Source organism: Zootoca vivipara, chromosome 14 (genome assembly GCF_963506605.1).
Source record: "Zootoca vivipara chromosome 14, rZooViv1.1, whole genome shotgun sequence".
Lineage (NCBI taxonomy): Eukaryota > Metazoa > Chordata > Lepidosauria > Squamata > Lacertidae > Zootoca > Zootoca vivipara.
In genome coordinates this window covers 11,238,941-11,258,269 of record NC_083289.1, presented here as the reverse complement: position 1 = coordinate 11,258,269, position 19,329 = coordinate 11,238,941, and the positions used below count along the sequence as shown (strand labels likewise).

Sequence of the window (19,329 nt, the reverse complement as noted above, 5' to 3'; positions counted from 1 at the left end):
AAAAGCAATCTCCGTAACACTCCCATGCTAGTTTTCCTGTGCATGACTAAACTACACACATTTCATCTACAGTGGAACCTCGGTTTATGAACACCTCGGTTTACGAATTTTTGGTTTACGAACGCCGCAGACCCATCTGGCAATGGATTAATTCACTTTCCATTACTTTCAATGGGAAAGTTCGCTTCAGTTTATGAACGCTTCAGTTTATGAACAGACTTCCGGAACCAATTGTGTTCATAAACCGAGGTACCACTGTATTCACCAATGCCACCTTCTCAAAGAAAATTGATGAACGGTGAGCAGTTTGGCAGATTCTGCTATCAAGAGAGACCTCAAGGTGAATGTCTGAAGACTGAAAATTTGCTCTCTTTGCTAGGTCATAGCACAGCACAATACCATGCAGCTTAGGCAAATGAATCAAAATGCACAGCACTATCATTATTTTATCTATTATATTTCACCTTATCTCTCAAAAGGCCAGGGCTGCTAACAAAAAGGTATATAACTAAAAGCAAAGTAAAAGTGCAGCCCAAAAGTACAGCAGACAGCATTAAATTTAATTAAAGAAATGCAAGTACAAATACAGATGGTGTCACTGTTATTATGCTCCAACGACCGGTTGGAGCAACTTGAATTGCTATCTGAACTCATATAATTTGCAGAACAGTCTTAATTTCAGCAGGAAGGGAGTTCCACGGCCTTATCCCACTGAGAAGGCCCCGTTTCATAAAGTGACCTGCCTAGATCACATTCATTGAAGGCAGCACAAGTCAGGCTCCCCCTGTATGCTACTACCAGCACCCAAAATTGGGCTTGATGTTCAGTGGCAGCCAATATAGTGTTTTCAGAATCTGTGCAACATGCGTCCATATCAATGCCGTACACAACAACCAAGCAGAACATTCTGTGCCAGCTCATCTTCAAGAGAAGCCCCACACAGAGCAGTGTTAGAAACTTATATAAGCCACATGTCAAATGACTCCTTAAACTTAGGTTACTGTTGCCGCAACAGAATTATCTATTCGCCAGAGGATTGGACTAGATCACCTCAGGGTACCTTCCAACATTACAATTCAATGATCTCAACTATATTGCTTGACTGTAACTTGTTCTTACAACAATTCACTTGTCCCAATATGCAAGAAAGAGAAACACACAGCAGAAATGGAAATGGTATTAACTAAGGACTAAGGCAGAGGTTTTTAAACTGTGGTTAGCAACCTGGCACCCAGAAATCTCCATACAGTTGCCATGCCAGTAGCGCCTGGGGAACTTCAAACACTGCCACAGAATGCATTACATTACAGTGGTACCTCGGGTTACAGACTCTTCAGGTTACAGACGCTTCAGGTTACAGACTCCGCTAACCCAGGAATAGCACCTTGGGTTAAGAACTTTGCTTCAGGATGAGAACAAAAATCACGCAGCAGTGGTGCAGCGGCAGCAGGAGGCCCCATTAGCTAAAGTGGTACCTCAGGTTAAGAACAGTTTCAGGTTAAGAACGGACCACCGGAACGAATTAAGTTCTTAACCCGAGGTACCACTGTAGTTAAATTGGGAGCTCATGGAAGCATGGACAACTGCAGCCAACTGGAGCCGTAATTGGTGAATCAGGGGAGCAGAGGCACTCCTAGCCATTGTGGCCCGTGAGCACTCTGAGAACTGTTCTTTTATGGGAAGTGCTACCCCATCAGAATGGGCTGTTTGCCTAATTTGCAAGCCCAAGACCAAGTCTCAGACTTATAAAGATTCTCCTTTAGTTTATTGTCCCTCATCCAGCTCATCACTGCCTCCAGGCACTGTTTCAGCACTTGCATTCACCCTATTCAGATGGTATGAAGAAATAAGAGCTGGGTGTGTCCACATACTGGTGGCATTGTGCTCCAATTCTCTGGCTGACACCTCCCATTGGTTTTGTGCAATGTTAAAAATATTAGGAAGTTTCACAGTGCAGAGAGACATTTCCCCTCCCTTTCATATAATACAAGAATATGGAATCGTACAATGAAACTGATGGAAAAGACAAATAAAAGGACTTTCTCATACTATATATAACAACTGACTTACAGAATTTGACAGCCACAAGTTTGTGATGGTGCCACAGATGACTTTAAATAGAGATTATATCCATGAATATCAACTGTTATTCATTATGACAGCAATATGGAAATGCCATACTCAGAGAAAGTCTACTTTTGAATTCCAGGAGTTGGGGAAGAAACAACAGAGAAGGGCTGTTGCCTTCATCCCTGCTGGTGAGGTTCCTGGAAGCATTCAGCAAGCCAGTGTTGGAAACAGAATAATTGGCAAATGGACATTTGGTCTGATTCTACCAACCAAGTTTACTCACATTTACTACTGATTTTCAAAGTACCAAATAGTTTAAAAATGCCAAGAATCCCCATATAAATGGGTTCATAAAAATCACACTCCACTTGTGCAGGTCCCATTAAAATTCAACTGACCTATGCTGAAAAAGGCAGTGACCCAATAAGATGTTTAAAGGTATTCCACATATGAGCAAAGGCTAGACCAGGCATCCCCAGACAGATGTTTTGGACTACAATCCCCATCATCCCTGACCACTGGTCCTGTTAGCTAGGGATCATGGGAGTTGTAGGCCAAAACATCTGGAGGGCCGCAGTTTGGGGATGCCTGGGCTAGACTATCATGAATGCAGTTGTTTGTTATTACTAGTTTCCTAATTACAAAAAGGAAGCTTTTTATATTAGTGTTTGTAGCTTAATGAAACATCAATGTAATGCTATGATCGCTTAACCATTTTACAGGAAAAACAGAAAGAAGACCCCCCAAAAGTCACCCTGCAGCTGGATTGAAATACTATAGACACTCTCCTAGGAGCACATCCCACTGAACTCAAGTGGGGTTACTTTGGAGCACTAGTAATGGGCACATTGTACCACAATGGGAAAACAGAAACAGTTAAAGGAGACTCGTGGTAAGAAATTGGAATAATGATTTATGGTTGCAACTTGAAACTAGTTTCCCAAGAATGCACTGGCCGAAAAGTCAACAGAGAGAACTCAGTATTTACAGAGCTGCCATTAAATCAGAACTCTCTGCTTCAAAAGGCCATCAAGCATCCATTACATACCATATACATTAATGCACTGGTAGCCCAGCTGAGGTTAGTTTTGTTTTCATTTTTAAACACGGTTTGTGCTGCTTCCTATGCATTTATCTCAGTTTAACGTAAATCCCAACCACCTTCTGAGGTCACTGCACTAGCAACAGCTGAATACAGTACAGTATTGCCTTGGATCAAAGCAGTGCACATGTGTTAGCTTATTATCAAGATTTATATCCCGCCTTTCTATGAAGTATCCAAGTGGCCAAATCGAACCTCTTCAATTTACAGCATAAAATGTATGCACAAAAGGAAGACATGCCTTAATGGAAGGGATCTAGTGCAACTATTACAAAGAGCAAATTATGCTCTTGACCAATCCCCTGGGCCTGTTTATTTATTACCTGGCGTCTATCTCTCATTTCCCCGGGCATACTTTCCACTGAAGGAAGTGCAAGGGTATAAATCAGCAATAATTTTTCAATGTACCTACAATACATTTAGAGCAGCAACGTCCAACTCCCAATAGATGATTACTCATAGTATAAAAAAAAACTGGCAGTGATCTATCCATTGTCGTTGAATGGACCAAAGTTGTTGAGCTTTTTTAGGAAGCCACAGCCCCCCCCCTTGGGGGGGGAGATAACTGAGGTGCCAAAGATCTACCAGGATCTACCTGGAACACCCTGTGATCTACCAGTAGATCATGAACTGTTGGACATGCCTGATTTAGAGGATTGGGGAAGCCACACCTTGCTGGAACACCTTTTTACAGACTTAACACTGCCTTGTAACAGATGAATGCCACACTAATCCTCTTGACTGCAACAAAGCATGAGAGGCATTACAAATAGTTTTCAAAGTGGGCATAGATGATTTTATTGTCTCATTAAAAGAACAGTCAGAAGAATCTGACATCTATTTCAGGATACTTTATTTGCACACACAATCTTCATTACATTACACAATTGCCACACACAACTGACACACAGCAGTTCTGTTAAGATACCAGCAACTTTTGGCTCTCCAAGCTGTTCAATTCCAGCTTGTTTTTACATGAATCTTGTAACTAAGATTTAGTGTCCGAGTCTGCTTTTACCCTCCTCCCTCCCTTTTTGTTTTGTGTTTGCAACTTTATCAGCAATATTTGTAAACTACTTTGAAGCCTTTTTCAACTGAAAAGGGAGATAAAAAAATATTTTACCCATCTTGCTCCCAAATGTCTTCTTTCAGTAAATAGTACTGTAATATACTTAATACGGAAGTAATGTTTTTGAGGAAATCATGTAACAAAAGAAGGAACAATATATGCATTCAAGAGTGGCAAAGCAGCAAATTCTGACTACAGTGGTACCTCGGGTTAAGAACGTAATTTGTTCCGGAGGTCCGTTCTTAACCTGAAACTGTTCTTAACCTGAAGCACCACTTTAGCTAATGGGCTCCTGCTGCTGCCGCGCCACAGCGGCACGATTTCTGTTCTCGAGTCTGTAACCCGAGGTACCACTGTATTATCTGTTCCCATGTTCACTGAAGTTATTACTGGGCCCAAAGAAAAATAGACTAAAGCGGGGGGGAGGGTGAACCACACCTCTAGTTAAGAACAATCCAGCAATATCATTTCATAATATCTAATTCTTTGGGAATGCAAGTCTCCAGAAGCAAAGTCTTTGATACATGGGACAAAATGCAAATACTTGAATCTCATGATACATTAACAGTTCCAGTCTCTGGTACTCCAAAGAGATCAAAGCTGAATACACTGCACATCTCTCTTCCTGACCAGATGCTTAATTAGTCTTCTCTATACAACTGCTAGATAAACAGTTTCTCTGTTCCGTTCAATTCTTAAGATCTCTCCTCTTTTCCTGACAACTTCCTATATAAACCACATACACCCTTGAGGTGCCTGGATATGGAAGATTCGACTATACACAATTTAGCTCTCAGTTTCAAGAATTCCAATACATCATATAATGCAATTCTGAAAATATACCAGTATTTGTAGCATTTATTTATTTATATTATATGCTTAGGTTATTTGTGCCTTCTCAAAAAGAACAGAGTCCATCAAAGCATCTGAAAACAGAGCTAATGGTAAAATTAATTATCACAGATATAAAGGTCAAAAGACATTAAACAGAACTGAAATCACTCATTTGAGACCATCTCTCATATTGCTTTTCCCAACATGGGAAATAAGATATACGTCAGAAAAACTCACAGACTGATCATAACCTGGAAATGGACAAGTATTATACTTCTGATCTTATATCTAGCATCTACCAGAAAGTTTGACCTGGTTGAAGTGTGTCCAGCCATACTCGAATTATGGAATAAATCCTTATCCTCTGCTTTTCCTAAGCTAGACAGCTCTTGGAGCAATCCCATTAGGGTTGCTTTAAAGGTAGATGCCATTCATCCTGTTTTAGAATATAATCAACATAATCTCACAGATCATCTATGGCATATCACACTTAAGAATGTACCACTGGAAAAGTTACTGTCATTATATGTTGTTATTGTATTTAAATGAAAAACAATGAAAAAATATTTGGGGGGGGGGTGAAGGCCTAAAAGTGAAGCAAAATGTTTAAATTAAGTAAATCAAATAATTGTATCATGTTTCAAAATGCCCAGTTGTATCAAGCAGAACTCAAGAGTAGATAGTCGTTTTTGTTTTTGAAACATTCATTCTGCTGCTTTAAGTACCAGAGAACCTCTCTTTTAAAAAGCTCATTAGCAGACTTGGGGGAAACTCTTAAGGAAACAGGAGTCCTTGCCCAGAAGCTACAAGCGTGTTTTCTGTTAGAACACCTTTGTTTTAAAACCATTACATTATATCCGTGTTCTTAGTCAGGCACACCCTGAGAAGAAACCCCTGAGGAATATAACCTGTTTGCTTTGTTGTCTAACCAGGAAGTTCTGCCCGATACCACATTCTGGCGAACCTTCTTTTTCAGTTCAGTTCAGCTGTTACCGGTAGTAAGCAGATTCACTGGAGATTCAATAATCTAATCAAATTGTAGCCTCCAAAATATTTCAAGGCTGAAAGGGAAGATATAGCAGCTAATTGGGGCGAGTGAGAAACATCAACTTAAAAGGCAGAGAGACTTATAGCCCAATCCTACAAATACTTACTCAGAAGAAAGGCTTAGGTCATGGGTAGGCAAACTAAGGTCCAGGGCCAGATCCGGTCCAATCGCCTTCTAAATCTGGCCCGTGGACAGTCCGAGAATCAGTGTGTTATTACATGAGTAGAATGTGTCCTTTTATTTAAAATGCATCTCTGGGTTATTTGTGGGGCATAGGAATTCGTTCTTTTTTTCTTCTTCAAAATATAGTCCGGTCCCCCACAAGATCTGAGGGACAGTAGACCAGTCCCCTGCTGAAAAAGTTTGCTGACCCCTGGCTTAGGTGTTCTATCGGGCTCACACCCAAGTACAGTGCTTCTTGAACTTTTTTTCTCTGGACCACACTTTCAGAATAACAACTTTCTTGTGCCACACCAAATTTTTTTATTGGTAAGAAATAAATGGGAAAACAAAAAGAAACAACCCCCTAGCAGTGCTCGATTTACAACATAGAACACAACTATAATATGATCATGGGACATGCACAAAGCATAAAACAACGCAGCTGCGTAATAATTCGCAAAATATAATGTTCTTCTTGAATCTTCCCACCACACTTTCCATTCTCTCCTGCCCCACCCTTTGAGAACCACTGCCTAAGTATATGTGTACAGGACTGCAACTTAAATCTCTCTTCAGGTATGCTTAAAAAGAAAAATGCCTAACAAATTGTTTTTAATTGCTCTTCAGTTTTCTCAAAGCTTAGCTGATCAACATATACTTAGATAAGCTTCCCGTCCTCCAAAGAATTATGTTACAGAACTATCCAAAAGCAAATAATTAAAACACAAACCAGCATTCCAAAACTGAAAAGCTTATTTTATCATTTGTTTTAGTATAAGTATACTGACAACGTATGGGAGGGAAACCTCCCTCAAAAGCCATGACAATTCCCAAAGATAGTATAGCAACAAGAAGAAAGTTCACATACCAAAGACAGTTTCACTCTACAAAAGTTATCTCACCATAGTCTGATTAACCTTGTTTACACAACTAAACCATACGCCTTATGGCTTGCCCACAATATGTGTAAAATGTATATTTATATGCAATCTTGCATCCAATTACAATTGAAGCCAGTAAGTTTCTTATGTAACTGGACATTGGATTGCGGCCATCATTAGATAAAGTAGCAAGATGTTAGCAAGCATAGATAATGGTGCTAGATTCACGACTGAAGTATGTGTGAGGAGAGATGATAAACTTACTTTAACATACATATAGTCCAAATCAACACTTTCCCAGTATCTCTGGTGGTGCAAACTCCTGGTAATCTGAGCAGCAAGCATTTTCGCCTTCACAAGCAATATGTCCTCCACGCAGTAGGGCGTATTTCTGAGAGTGGGCAAACTGATCAGCCACACAGTTCAGACTCTAGCCGGCGTCTCCCAGCTCGTCTGCAAGACTGATATTATCCACTTTCAAAGCAACAGAAAAACCAACCATAACGCCCCTGCAAAGGCCAACGTTTGACAGCCATGTCAGATCACTGAATTCCTTCATTGTCAGGGCAATTTGACTTCCTTTGCAGCACAAAGAGCGAGAGTGTTTTCTTTCCGTGCCACTTGAAAGAATGATAAAACCCAACTGTCTTGTGATAGTCATCAAATGGTGATGCTCAAAAACATTCCTCCAAACATTACTTTTACAACAGGAATAACAAAGTTGCTCTATCCATTTACATTAAGCAGAGAGGTTTAAGTGCTCTTGCATCTTATCAAAAGATGGGCTCCCAATTACTGTACTGCCTCTATTAAAATGATAATTTAACAGACAGGGAAGTTCACAGGGATGTTCATACAGTATTCCATAATCTGCACTATGAAGTAAAATCTGATGCTTAAAAAAAAAGTTAAGGCTTCATGATCGCCCTCCCCCGTTTTTCTTACTCTTTATTTCCAGCCCCTGTCAACCTTTCCCACATTCAGGCCTGCCTCTCTAACCTCCTGCTTACATCCATTATATGCAAAAAAAACAACCCCAAATTCTGCAAAAGGACTACTAAGTCACCATTGTTACCAACAACTACACACAATGGCTATACAGTGGTACCTCGGTTTAAGTACACAATTGGTAACCTGAAGCGTGCTTAACCTGAAGCGAACTTTCCCATTTAAAGTAATGGAAAGCGGATTAATCCGTTCCAGACGGGTCCGCGGGGTACTTAAACTGAAAGTACTCAAACCAAAGTGAACTTCCCACTGAAAGTAATGGAAAGTGGATTAATCCGTTCCAGACAGGTCCGCAGAGTACTCAACCTGAAGCGTACTTAACCCGAAGTATGAGTGTAATTGGTTCCAGAAGTCCATACTTAGCCTGAAGCGTACTTAACCTGAAGCAAACTTTCCCATTGAAAGTAATGGAAAGTGGATTAATCTGTTCCAGATGGGTCCACGGAGTACTTAAACTGAAAGAACTCAAACCAAAGTGTACTTAAACCAAGGTATGACTGTACTCACTCCCATAAAATGGTTAAAATATTAATAGCTGTGCCAGGGCATAGATGAGGATGCTTCACAGAATGCACATCCCATAGAATGCACATCCCACTGCAAAAAAACACAGAGCAAAAGGGCAGCACCAAAACTGCAATGTGCATTCTGATGCACATTAGCACATCAGATTCATGTCCAAAATTGTTGATACAGTAAACGATACACATGTATCCTCAGGTAGATAGGGCATTAGTGTGAAACAGCTCCCACACCCTGACAAAACCAGCTTATGCATAGTAGCAAAGGTGAATATAGGAGCGCCCCTAAGCTACATACCCGTTCCTTCAGAGGGAGTACAACCTCATCCAGAACTTCCCAAACTTCCAAACCTCAGAAGTGCTTGCCCAGAGTTTCCATCTTACCAGGATTCAGAATCGGGGGTTGGGGGCTTGGCTCTCACCCAGCCCACAACTGCATCCAGATACCAGTTCAAATAACCACAGCTTCTCCTGATTCAGATTTAACAGAGAAGCAGATCTGGGCAATATCTGCATACCGATAGTGCAGTGCCCCCAATCTCCTCATGGGTGCTCCCAGTTGCTTCAGCTAGATATCAAACAACATTGGGGTCAAAATAGTACCCTGCGAAACCCCACAGCAAAACTGCCAGTGGCAGATACATAATTCCACAAAGCTATTATCTGAACACAGCGCTGCAAATAGGGAGTGGAACTGAAATAAACATAGTGCCACCCATTCCCAATTCTTGGAGGTTGGCCAGAAGAAAGCCATGGTACTGAAAACTACCAAAAGTTCAAGCAAGAGCAACAAGGTGATACTCCACCCATCTTTCTCCTGAAGCAAAGTATCTATCAGGGTGATCAAGGTTGATTCTGTCCCCAAACCAGGTCTGAACCCAGACTAAAAAGAGCTTCCTCCAACATCATCAAACATTAAAAACTTCCCTATACAGACGTGCCTTGGAAGTCGAATGGAATCCATTCCAGAAATCCATTCGACTTCCAAAACGTTTTACTTCCAAGGCATGGCTTCTGATTGGCTGCAGAAGCGTCCCGCAGCCAATCGAAAGCCGCGCCAGACATTCGACTTCCAAAAATCATTCGGAAACCAGAACAACTGCTTCCTGTTTTTGATTGTTCAGGAGCCAAAATGTTCCAGTTCATAGGTGTTCGGCTTCCCCGGTTCCACTATACAGGGCTGCCTTCAGATGTCTTCTAAATATTGTATACTTATACTGATTGTTACTGATCTCCTTGACATCTGATGGAGTCATGGTTTTGCATTACAAAGATGAACCACAGTGAACCTTGGGCTCACCTCCTCCTCCTTGCAGTACAGCTGTGAGAAGATAAGGAAAGTTCACTTCTCTTTTAGATTAACCTCACATTAGCATGCTGTCTTGTGGTTAGTCTTAACTTTGGTTAGTGAAAACAAGCCAGCTTTGTGAACTATTTTTTGAAGTTGGCTTCTTTCCACTATCCATGGAGAAGACTATGCCCAGGTTAGGACAATAAGTTGAAAGTGGAAGCAAAAGATTCTGAACAACTCGCAGCTGCACTGGAAGAGAGGGAGAAGTGTGCAAGCTCTACCTAGTAATACAAAATCATGCTTTAGCATTGAATACTAATGAAATAATTCCCTCTTACATGGGAGGGAAAGAGGTAACCCCGTTTAAGATGATGTCTGCTACAAACACATGCATCCATCATCTAAAAACAAAAGTTCCGTACCATGCTTTTTCTTTAGAACTAACGGTTTTTCTCATATGTCAAATTACTAAAATCCACATATTTTTTTAAAAAAATCCCTCCAGTAGCACCTTAGAGACCAACTAAGTTTGTCATTGGTATGAGCTTTCGTGTGCGTTCACACTTCTTCAGGTATCTGAAGCTCATACCAATGACAAACTTAGTTGGTCTCTAAGGTGCTACTGGAAGGATTTTTTTATTTTATTTTTTATTTTGACTATGTCAGACCAACACAGCTACCTATCTGTAACTAAAATCCACATGTACCAGTATACTGAACAAATATTTCTTTAGTCATGTGACAGCTCCAGAGTTACATACTCATTTAATGGCAATACTGTTCCCCTGCTTAAAGCTCAAGACCTTTAGACAACATATTTCCCAGACACCTGCCTTTCATGGATCTTGTTTCTCCAGTTCTAACATACCTAGAGAAACACAGGCAAGACTCTACAATACTTACGAAAGGTGCTAAGAAAAGACACATCAAGACACAGAAACAAGACTGATCTGTTTTAAGTGCTTATATTCTATAATCTACCTAAATTAGGGGTTTGTATTAGATTGACTGCTTGATTCTATGCTATAATATTCCCACTTCCTTCACATTTATAGCACACTCTTTACCATTTTAATAAACAGTCCCATGATAAATGATTCTGGAGAACACAGGTAGCCAAGGGTGTACAGTGGTACCTCTACTTACGAATTTAATGCGTTCCGAACGCACATTTGTAAGTCGAAAAAAATTGTAAGTCGAATCCCATAGGAATGCATTGTGAGAAAAAAATCGTAAGTAGAAGCAACCCTATCTAAAAATTCGTAAGTAGAAAAAATCCTATCTGAACAGCATCCAAGATGGCGGACGGAGCTCCATTCATAAGTAGAAACATTCGTAAGTAGAGTTATTCGTAAGTAGAGGTACCACTGTACCTGGCTTGTACTTGCTTTTTATCATATAACAGCTAAGCACATGTTACTGCTACACATTGTGGAGGGAATGCTGCATACAGAAGAAACTCAAAAATCTGCATTGTAAAGGCGAATCCACTCTTACTTAGCACCACAGCAGTAGAGCTCTGGAATTTCCCATTTCCAATCCTCTTTAAGCTATTCTGCTGAACCATTTCACAAAGTGCTGATTCATGTACTGTGTCACATCACAAAGGAGCAGAATCCAGGGAGTGGTTAGTGGTTCTCAGATTTGAGCCTATTCAGCATTTATCTACTAACAATCTGCCACACCCCAGAGTAAATTGGCTTTGCTTTAAGTGGCAAAGGAATTTAAGAGCAAAGCACAAGTCCCGCTGTTAGGAAATTGTTAAGGAAGCCTTTCAGGATGAAGCCAGACACATGCTATGACTTAACATGATTTTCTAATATGGGTATCAAAGTCCAAAAGCATGTCACATATGAACACCCACATGCTTTCCATCCCAAATTGTGGATGTTGTTGTTTAGTCGTTTAGTCATGTCCGACTCTTCGTGACCCCAAATTGTGGATAGACATGGCCCAAAATTGCCTGACTGATAACTATGTCAAGGGTAAGGAACACACTGGCTCAATTGGTTAGAGCATGGTACTGAGAACGCCAAGGTTGCAAGTTTGATCCCCGTATGGGACAGCTGCATATTCCTGCATTGCTAGGGGTTGGACTAGATGATTCTCAGAGTCCCTTCCAACTCTACAATTCTATGATTCTACACCAGGCATCCCCAAACTGCGGCCCTCCAGATGTTTTGGCCTACAACTCCCATGATCCCTAGCTAAGAGGACCAGTGGTCAGGGATGATGGGAATTGTAGTCCAAAACATCTGGAGGGCCGAAGTTTGGGGATGCCTGTTCTATACTGTATTTCACGGAACACCTAACCATACTGGACAGAGTCATGATTGACTTTATACAGTACCTTCTTTACTCATTGTTACTTTGCTTGCATTTGAAAAACCATAACCCCCAAGATGTACACAGGAAAGAACTGCTGTCACTCTGCCATATTTAAATTGGCTCTGCTGGATGTCTGCTCTTATTAGTGTCATTTAAGCAAGCCACTTTAAATGTGCATATGCCAATACAAAAGTGAGGATGTTTGTTCTGAAGGGTGTTTGGGAGGTTTTGTTGCATTTTTCTTGCTCTGTGAAAAACAGCTTAACTAATTAACTCCAGCTGAATAAATAATTGTTCATGGAGCAAAAATTATGTTTAATTTCTAACTGTACAAGTCTACATGCATTTCAAAATACATCCCCTATGATCGATTTGTGGAGCGAGAACACTCTTCCACGAATAGAACTCCATCTCCCAGAGAGTAGCAGCCCTGCCCAGAGTGATTTCATTTCCTCAGAAGAAACTCAGTGTTCAGATGAAGCACTCTAAACCAGGGGTTCCCAAACTAAGGCCCGGGGGCCGGATGCGGCCCAATCACCTTCTAAATCCGGCCCGCGGACAGTCCCAGAATCAGCGTGGTTTTACATGAGTAGAATATGTCCTTTTATTTAAAACGCATGTCTGGGTTATTTGTGGGGCATAGGAATTCATTCATATTATTTTTCAAAATATAGTCCGGCCCCCCACAAGGTCTGAGGGACAGTGGACCGGCCCCCTGCTGAAAAGGTTTGCTGACTCCTGCTCTAAACCAATATTTAGCAGTTGATCTGCTCAAATTTTTCACAGCTTCAGACTTGGAAACTCTACAAAGCTGATTGGAAACTCTTTCGCTTAGTTCACATTTTCCGTTAGCTAGGTACTGTTTACACAGTGTCTGAGTTTAATTGGGAAGAATCAACCCTGTTTCTGTCTTGCTGTGCTGTTGCAATTTTATTGCAAGTTTTTCCAAGAAAGCTGTTTCTCTCTAGGCTACCAGTTCCTGCTGTCATATAACTGAGCTTGAAAACTGTGATGATGGAAGTATTTCTAGCCACCAGGAAGGGAAAGATACGGTAGACAGATGAATTGGGTAGCAGTGACTAGATCTTTTTGCAGGGGCTGGGAATCAAATTTCCAAAAAGCACTATGTATAGTAATTTTGAAGAATTGTTTCATTTCTCAGTAACTGAATTAACAGAGATGGTGGACTAGTGCTACTTTACTTCAGTAAATTGGAAATAGCCTAATTTATTTCCAATGCTAGAATAACATAGATTTCTATACCACCCTTTACTGAAAATTATCAGTGTGGTTACATACACATACACACATAAAATTATATAAAAAAGCAAAATTAAATATACCATTAAAGGACTGAACCCATCAGCCACTAAATGCCTGCTTTAAAAAGTGTCATTTATTACCTAGTGTCTGAAAAAAATACAAACTTGGAATGTGATGCAACTCAGAGGGGAGGTAACTCCACTATTTTGCAATTACAGTATATATTTGTAGGAATTGCTAGACAGCTCAAAACATAAAATCATAGAACTGAATACATTTTAAGAATTGAAAGCATATATAAAATAAAATGCAGAAACACAGTAATGCATCTTCCTTTTATTACTATTATTTTATTTTATGATATTTTATTTTTTTATTAATATTATTGGAAGGATGATACAGCACAGAAGTAGGCAGCAGTTTCTTGCTCCAGCATCTTATTAAAAGAAAAACAGAAATCGTCTTTTAAAAGTAGGGAGAAGTTAGAAAAACACAACTTGAGATGTGCTTACCCGAGAAAAGGTAAGCAAAGGTTCCTACCACTTGTTTTAGAAAATGATGAGTTTTAAACAGCTTGCTCCTGGCTGTACTTGCATCTATCACCACTGAAGTCAATGCATGATGTCATTAATGTGAACACTTATCTCAGTGAGAGGCCCATTATATTTTAACCAGTTTTAACTGAGTCTCCTGCTGGCTACAAATAAGGCCTAGGTACTTTTCTGCAGAAAAAAACACAAATGTTACTTGTAGACACATTCAGATATTGATTTATCTGCATTTAGATAATTTTGCTTTTTCTTCTGGGTAATTCCTAGGAAATAGGATATGGTCCAAGAGCAGAGGAACTTCCTTGACATGTGAATATTTTACTATACACCATAATCACTTCACACAAACATTACAGTAGTTTGCTTGGTTTGTAGAAAGTGCCAACTCCAGCTAGCGCATAGATCCTGGTGTGATTCTTGTCTGACAACACTTTACACATAAATGCCCACTATAGAAAAAAAATGATCCAGATGCTGTACTGCCTTGATTTCTTTTGTACCAATTACAAAATTGTGCTGTACCAATTACAAATTGTGTAAAATACTATCTCCACATAAGCATTTCTCTTATGATTTAAACACAAATGAAGCCTTACATGCCTTTCATAGTATCAAAAAAAGAAAACACCAGCAGGCAGTTCGTATTTTTATTTCATTCCAGGAAAATCAGGTGCTCAGACGAATCCAACACACAAAGTCCTTTAATGTTGCTTTTAATTACAAAAAGTCTCAACTGCACTTACATGAAAGTAACCCCACTGAACTCAATTGGACTTACTGTACTTCTGAATAAACATGTATAGGATCGCATAGTTATTCTCTTCTCCACTCCCCCAAAAAGAATGGGCTTCATGAGATCACTACACAGCTTCAGCATGAAGTTTACCTCCCAGTCCCTACTTACATTGGACTATTCTTCTTCTACTTCTAACGATTCCACATGCACCAGAGTTATAAAATAATAGCTAGTTCAATAACACACACAGCTAAAAGTACAGACTCTACCCCAAGGCTAAAAAGTAAACACATTATTAATATATACACTTACAAAAAGTTTGTGTTCTTGTACTGCAAGCTTTATGAACCCAAACTGAATTCCACCAAGCAGAATTTTTTTAAAAAAAGAACAACCTAGACTGAAAAACATTCAGATGATGTCCTATAGATTTGATAGTTAAGAGGTTGTTTGTTTTGAATGGCAAGACCCAAATTCTATGCTATCTTGTTCACAGAAAAATTGAAATGGATTGCATTGTGTGGCTGGCCTGATGACTACCTAGCTAGCTAGGTTGTCTTTGTTATTAGAGCAGATGAAGTTGACTATACAAAGAGAATCAGTGAAGTTTTGCCAGGAGACGCAGCTTAGAATTCAAGCTTATAAATGCAATAAATGAGATTAAAATAGATATTAATTTAAATGCATTAGCAATGAGAATTTGACATTCTCAATCTCTGGGCTTCACAGAACCCATCAGGCCTAGAAACAAAAAATGTCGGTAGCAAAGCTAGAGATAAATTTGAGAAGCATATTCAAGAAGCATGGCCACAACACCCTGAACTAGAGAACTCTGTGACAATACCACATCTATACATACTGAAAAGCTGATATTTCACATATCATGATATCTAATGTGACCACCGGGGACATATGATGCATCTACCAAGCCCTTTTCCTCTTATTCTGTATAGCAGGGGTCAGCAAACTTTTTCAGTAGGGGGCCAGTCCACTGTCCCTCAGACCTTGTGGGGGACCGGACTATATTTTGGAAAAAAATATGAATGAATTCCTATGCCCCACAAATAACCCACAGCTGCATCTACCGGTATACATATAAAAATGTAAAAATCGTGAAAGTGTGTGTTCCACTTTTCTCCGTAACCGCTTGACCGACCGTCCTGAAATTTTGACACAACAATCCAGGCCACTCCCCGAGCGTTGTTGGAAAAGAAAATCCCTCAAATCTCACACCTGGGCAGATATATACCTGGTTTTCCACCAAGTCAAACAGCGCCCTCAAGTGGTGTTATTCCCTCAGCTCCTCCTCCTACACCCCCTCCCTTCCTGTGAAAACTACACCACACCCACAAAACAAATGACATCATCAACCAAGCAACTCAAACCACCAAGGTGGCCATTATCAGACCCCCTAGGCCCCTGCCAGGCTGCTAGGCCCCCACTAGGCCCGGGGGGGAGGGCGAGCGCATGGATCGCAGGTCGCAGCACGGCCTTTGTTTTATGTAGGCCCCTGCCAGGCCCCCACTAGGCCCGGGGGGGGGTAACCCACAGCAACGCACTTGGGGGCACGGCAAGGGATTTTTACTTTAAAATCTAGCACCACTACCCCAAAAAATCCCCCACCAAATAACCACAAGACAAAAATAAATACCATCCTTCAAAACGTCATGGAGAGGGGGGACACACACAAACAGAATAGATCATGGATCGGGACACGTGGGGGCAGTCACAGGGATTAGCCACAACGCGCCACACCCACAAACCCCGCCTCCGCCACGAGATCCTGTAAAACACGGGGACTCTGAGGCTCAGGGGGATCTGAAGGGGGCCTATTACCCTCCATTTGACAGACCCGCCTCCACCACGAGATCCACCACTCACATACATACATCCGGCAGAGGTGTTGAAGACCAAACCAACTGAAAACATGTAGGTAGCCGTGTTGGTCTGATGTATTCGAAAAAATTAAAAAAAAAATTCCTTCCAGCAGCATCTTAAAGACCAACTTAGTTGGTCTTTAAGGTGCTGCTGAAAGGAATATTTTATTTTGTTTCAACTGAAAACAGGCCTTTTCCAGCAACAAGGCCCAACATTGCCAAGTGGAGGTAGGGGCCTGCCTGGGGGGATGGGGGGCCGAATAGGGAGCAGGGATACGTAATGGGTCAGAACAGGGTGGGGGAGACACAGGGATGAAACCTGCCCTCCCCACAGTATCTCGCCTTGACTCAGGGGGACTCTGGGGCTCAGGGGGATCTGAAGGGGGGCTATTACCCTCCATTTCACAGACTAACGCACAGCAACGCGTGCAGGGCCAGGTAGTTTTAAATAAAAGGACACATTCTACTCATGTAAAAACATGCTGATTCCTGGACCGTACGCGGGCTGGATTTAGAAAGCGATTGGGCCGCATCCGGCCTAGCTGGGGAACAGTTATCTCCTTCCTTACAGGGCATTTTAAAATAAATAAATAAAAATAACTTCCAAACTACAGCACGAGTCACATGACTGAGGTCTGGCTACACATATAGCCAATGTGTGTGTTCTATACCTATGGCCATAATTAAATTTTAGCTTGGGAACCAACCATGATACTGCATGCTGCAATTAGAGCGTTCTTTGTATTAGTTATCCCAACACATCACACAGCCCAATTCATTAGCACTGAAGCTTCCCCAAGGGAGCTGCGGAGTGAGGCTGCTAAGAGACAAGGAGCTTGCATTGCTTGCCCTTCCCTCCCTTGGCATAACCTAGCTTTCATCCACCACCAGCTGCACACCCCTGGAAAACAAGGAAACCTAAAAACCACCACTGCCAAGGACTGCACTCTGCATTATTTCCTTCCAAATTGCAAGTGTTTTCATTACTGTGCAAAAACAAACACCAGCTGATTACAAGGAAATCAAGCATGACTCATGCTTATCTAACAGAAGATGTAAAAATGCAATGGTTCGAGCGGGCACGTAGTTGGGATTATTATGAGCAGAATTCCTCACCAGGCAAGCAATAATACATCTGACAAAGCAAACTCTCCTCCACCACTCCAGTCGCAATAAATGATGCTAGGCTTTCAGGTGCCACAAGATGACAGCATGTGGTGAAAATGTTAAAGAGGGGGGTGGAGAGAAATAGCTGAGGAAGAGGGCATAAAACAAGGTAACATGTGAGCCAGCTGCTCCTCATTTGGAGTCCCTTTGTTTTCTTCACTTTCAGGTCACCAGGAAGGAGAGAGGAAGGAGACACAGGCAAGGAAGATGCTCCTCAGCCAAAGAGGCCCTGCCAGGAAGGTGACAACCTGCCCATCCCAGCCCCGCCATCCCCTGAATGCTACAGGGAGGTATAACAGCATCGTAGAATCGCGGAGCTGGAAGGGGTCCCGGGGGGGTCATCTAGTCCAACCCCCTGCAATGCAGGAATCTCAACTAGTTCGCCCATGACAGGTGGGACACCCAACCTCTCTGCTTGTGGGAGAGGGTCTTCCTCAAAGGCCAGTTCCTCGTTCCCTAACCCAACCCCAGCCACCCCTTGAAAATAAAATTAAAAAGGTGGGGACGGCAGAAAGAGAGGTGAGGGAGAGATGGGAGAGAAATGGCTCCTATGGACCATCTTCCGTCTCCCCCATCACTGCTGTGTGTGACTCATGGACACCACCATCGCTCGTCGAGGGCCTGGCCCCATTCTCCTCCCCGCCACCCACCCAACACACACACAAACACACACACAAACCCGTCCCCTTGGCAACGAGGCCCACACCCCTCCCGCGGCGTTGCCAAGCACCCTGCAACGGCCCCGGCCTCTCCTCGCCATTCATTCCCGCCTTTGCAGGCTGAGGGGAAGCGTAGGCCTCGTTGGAGTCCGTCCCGTCCACTCCCCGCCGCTCACCTTTGTGTACAGCTCGGTCGCTGCCATGGCTGCAGCAGCGCTGCAGGGGCTCCAGGCGGCCGGCCGCGATGGCAGCGGCTCTTCGCCTCCGGGCTGGAGCGAGAGAAGCAGCGAGGGAGGGAAGCCGGCCAGCCAGCCAGCCCGGGGCGGGGCGCAGGGCGGGGCGCGCGCCGAGAGAGGCGAGGCGTCTTGCCGCGGCGGCCCGCTACGGCTGCCGTTTCTCCTCAGGAGGCGGCTGGGCTGGCCTCGCCATGTTGCTACCTGGGAAGGGCAAGGATGATGGGGGTGATGCAGGCGCGCAGCCGGCTCCCTCCTCCCGCTCTTCGTGCATTGTGGGTACCAGCCGGAGCCGGGGAAAGGGAATGCGGCCGCCGGGCGGCTCTTGTGGGCGCGCGCTGCCTCCCACCGGCCGCGCGTGCGAAGTGTCGGCGGGCGGAGACGATGAAGGAGCAGCCTCAGGCCGGGCAGCTCCCTGGCCAGGTCCGGCCTCCTGCAGAAATCCAGAAGAACCTGCGGGTGGGGTGTGCTTTTTGTGTTGTTTTTGTGTTTATTTAGAAAAGGCTTCGCAGATTTGCATCGCGAGCCT

General features: G+C 42.5%; 1 protein-coding gene across 4 annotated transcripts in view; it reads right to left on the bottom strand.

The window, feature by feature from the left end:
• Positions 1-19,111, bottom strand: part of MYO5A (myosin VA) — a 115,596-nt gene extending 96,485 nt beyond the window's left edge. For 2 of the 4 annotated variants that reach the window (XM_060282747.1, XM_060282748.1), the window contains exon 1: positions 18,744-19,110. In XM_060282747.1, coding sequence (XP_060138730.1) covers positions 18,744-18,770 — 27 coding nt within the window. In that variant the 5' untranslated portion in view covers positions 18,771-19,110. Of the gene's footprint in view, positions 1-18,743 lie in introns of all 4 variants that reach the window. The other 2 variants (XM_060282746.1, XM_060282749.1) reach the window with 2 other exon arrangements.
• Between the last annotated feature and the right edge of the window lie 218 nt (positions 19,112-19,329).